This window comes from Molossus molossus, unplaced genomic scaffold (genome assembly GCF_014108415.1).
Source record: "Molossus molossus isolate mMolMol1 unplaced genomic scaffold, mMolMol1.p scaffold_m16_p_19, whole genome shotgun sequence".
Classification (NCBI taxonomy): Eukaryota; Metazoa; Chordata; class Mammalia; order Chiroptera; family Molossidae; genus Molossus; species Molossus molossus.
Genome location: NW_023425354.1, coordinates 30,271,471 through 30,274,579, shown reverse-complemented (window position 1 = coordinate 30,274,579; position 3,109 = coordinate 30,271,471). Strand labels below are relative to the sequence as shown.

Below are 3,109 nucleotides of genomic sequence, written 5' to 3'. Positions count from 1 at the left end.
AGGGCATTATGCTAAGTGAAATAAGCCAGACAGAAAGATATTGTATGATCTCACTTATATGTACAATGAAAAACACAGAACTCCCAGAAACAGAGTAGAAAGGTGGTTGCCAGGGGCCAAGGTATAGAAGAAATGAGATGTTGGCCGAAGGATACAAACTTTCAGTTGTAAGATGAATATATTCCAGTGATCTGACTGTACACATGGTGACTATGGTTACCAACACTGTATTTTGTACTTGGAAGTTGCTATGAAAGTAGAACTTTAATGTTCTCTCCATAACAACAACAACGAAATGATTATGGGAGGTGAAGGGTATGTTAATTACCCTCATCACAGTGAATACTTTGTAAGACATGTGTGTCAAATCATTACAATATACATCTTACTTGTTCAAAGTTATGTGTCAATTATATCTTCATAAATCTGGGAGGGGGGAAGAAAGCGGAATATACAAGTTTTTACCTAACTCTGGTTACTGCTTTGAAAAACATCACATGTCCATGGACAAGAGAAGAATGTGAAATGTGAGCGTCAGAGGTCTGCACTGACGGGAACTGTGCTAGATTTCTCCCCGATTGTGATGACATGTTCAGTCAATTTACATTCCTTTTGAAGTTTTAAAGTAATGTTTGAAATTCCACTTAGGGAGCTTACGTTCCTGGGGCCCAAGGCACGTTCTTCTGAACAGTGAGAAAGATCCTGAAGTGACCCCAATCCTATCTGGTGAGTAACAGGAGGGCACGATGGGAGAGCAGTGAGCCGGCCCCACGCAGCTCCTGCCCTTCCTCTGCCATGGGTCCCGGGAAGCATGGCCATCGCACGGCAGCAGCGCCCAGCGGAGCCAGCGGCTGGGTGGCGCCCGACACTTCTCCCCGAACGGTGCACTGTACATGTTTGCAGTGCTGGTTGAAAACCCCCATCTTGTCACTTCTTAGTTGTAGCACCATGCCAAGGAAAATTAAAACTTCTCATGACATCATTCTTCATCACATATCCAAGAGAAACAAGTATAAGGTTAACAGAGAATTTACGTGCATGTATATATAGCCCACGGACATAGACAATAGCGCTGTGAAGGCCTGGGGTGGGCGGGAGCAGGTGGGGGGCCAGAGGGGGAAAATGAGGGACATCTGCAATATTCTCATTTTTAAAAATGTCATGCCTCAGAGATAAGATCAGCATTCTGTGATCAGGACCAGAGATATGCACAACATGAACTGGAGAAAAGAAATAAAAAGTGAATGGTTGTCTTGGATGCTTTATTCCAGTGCCTGGTTTACAAAAATAAAGTTTTGTGCCTCCCATACAAGTATATGAGCTGCAGTCCTATTCAAGGTATATATACATTCCATTACACCAAGTAACATGTAGTTCTAAGGAATCCACCCCGAAGGACATGTCTAATACCTGTGTGATTAACACATGGGCTTTTCAGGAGAGCTCTTGGGGGTCAAGGATAGGATCTGATCATTGTTCCATAAACCCCTATATTATGATTAATTTCCTTTTAAAATTCCATTCCTGTAGAACCATTTTGTCAGGAATGATCAGGTGCTATCTACTCAAAATGAGCATTAAGAGCTGCTATCGCCTGAAATGACTGTAAGTGCTTAGATTTTGATGATAAACAGCATGAATATATCCATATTGAGGGTACAAAGAGAGTTCTTTAATGAGATCATGAGTATGTCATGAGCAATGCAACCATTAGTCAAAGCAATATTCTACTTAATTGGCCCAAAGATAAACAAGAGGGGTCATCACCTCATATACCATGCCAGAGTATATAAAGGGCCCCGATGGGATGGAGCACAGTCACACCTGAGAACACCCAACTCCTCGCACCAGTCCATCCCAGCCCAGCCCCAGACACCACCATGACCGGCTCCTGCTGCGGCTCCACCTGCTCCTCCTGCTGTGGGGGAGGCTGCTGCCAGCCCTGCTGCTGCCAGCCCTGCTGCTGCAGAGACCCCTGCTGCTGCCGCCCCTGCTGCTGCCAGACCACCGTGTGCCGCCCTGTGAGCTGTGTGCCCCGCTGCACGCGCCCCATCTGTGAGCCCTGCCGCCGCCCCATCTGCTGTGACCCCTGCGGCCTGCAGGAGGGCTGCTGCCGCCCCATCGCCTGCTGCCCCACGTCCTGCACGGCTGTGGTCTGCCGCCCCTGCTGCTGGGCCTCCACCTGCTGCCAGCCCATCTGTGTGCAGGCCCCCTGCTGCCGGCCCCCCTGCTGCCAGCCTGCCCCCTGCCGTACCACCTGCAGGACCTCCCCCTGCTGCAGCTGCTGCTGAGCAGAGCACCAACTGCCTAGAGCAAGGCCTCAACCTTCTGAATAAGTCACACTTCCATTTCTCTTGCCAACTAACCCCCTGCCTTGAACCATTAAGACCTCAAGTCAGCCAGAAGTTGCATGGCCATCCAGACTCAGCTATTAAGACCTAGGCTGTTCTCCAGTCTCTGTAATAGTAGCAACATTTTTCTTTCCATCTTAGATCTTAGGTCTATGTGGCATGTTTGGCTTCTAATAAACTTCTCTTTGGCCTAGCAAACACAGCCTTGGTTTTACTTATTCACTCTAATTTTTTAATAATTTTAAATCATTCTAATTTAATTTTCGTTAAAAAATTTTTTTAAATTTATCTTTATTGTTGGAAGTATTACAGATGTCACTCCTTTCCCCCCCATTGACCCCTTCCTCTCCACTCCCCCCCTCTTCACTGCACTGTTGTCTGTGTCCACTGGTTGTGCATATATGCATGTAAGTTCTTTGGTTTAGCTCTCCAGCACCCCTTTCCACCCCCTTTCCTCTGAGGTTTGTCAGTCTGTTCCCTACTTGCATGTCTCTGTATCTATTATGTTTATCAGTTTATTTTGTTCATTAGATTCCACAAATAAGTGAGATCATATGATACTTGTCTTTCTCTGACTAGCTTATTTTGCTTAGCATATTTTAACATAAAAATGTGCTGATTGACTACCGTCTGCAAGTTACACACAGTATAGTATATAATAGAAAATAAAATTGACTTAAAAACGTTCTCCTTTTCAATAAACTTCCAGGAAGGTGAATCAAGTTCACAATAACTCAGCTAAAAATTAGAATATGGAA

The 3,109-nt window shown here is 45.5% G+C and overlaps 1 protein-coding gene across 1 annotated transcript; it reads left to right on the top strand.

The window, feature by feature from the left end:
* Nucleotides 1–1,880: 1,880 nt before the first annotated feature.
* On the top strand, nt 1,881–2,291 carry LOC118634394 (keratin-associated protein 2-3-like). Its single transcript, XM_036268885.1, has one exon. The coding sequence runs from the start codon at nt 1,881–1,883 to the stop codon at nt 2,289–2,291; it is 411 nt and encodes a 136-aa protein (XP_036124778.1).
* Nucleotides 2,292–3,109: the final 818 nt, after the last annotated feature.

Bases quoted from the DNA above. Each gene is read 5' to 3' on its own strand.
- LOC118634394 (XM_036268885.1), top strand. From the start codon at position 1,881: ATGACCGGCTCCTGCTGCGGCTCCACCTGCTCCTCCTGCTGTGGGGGA.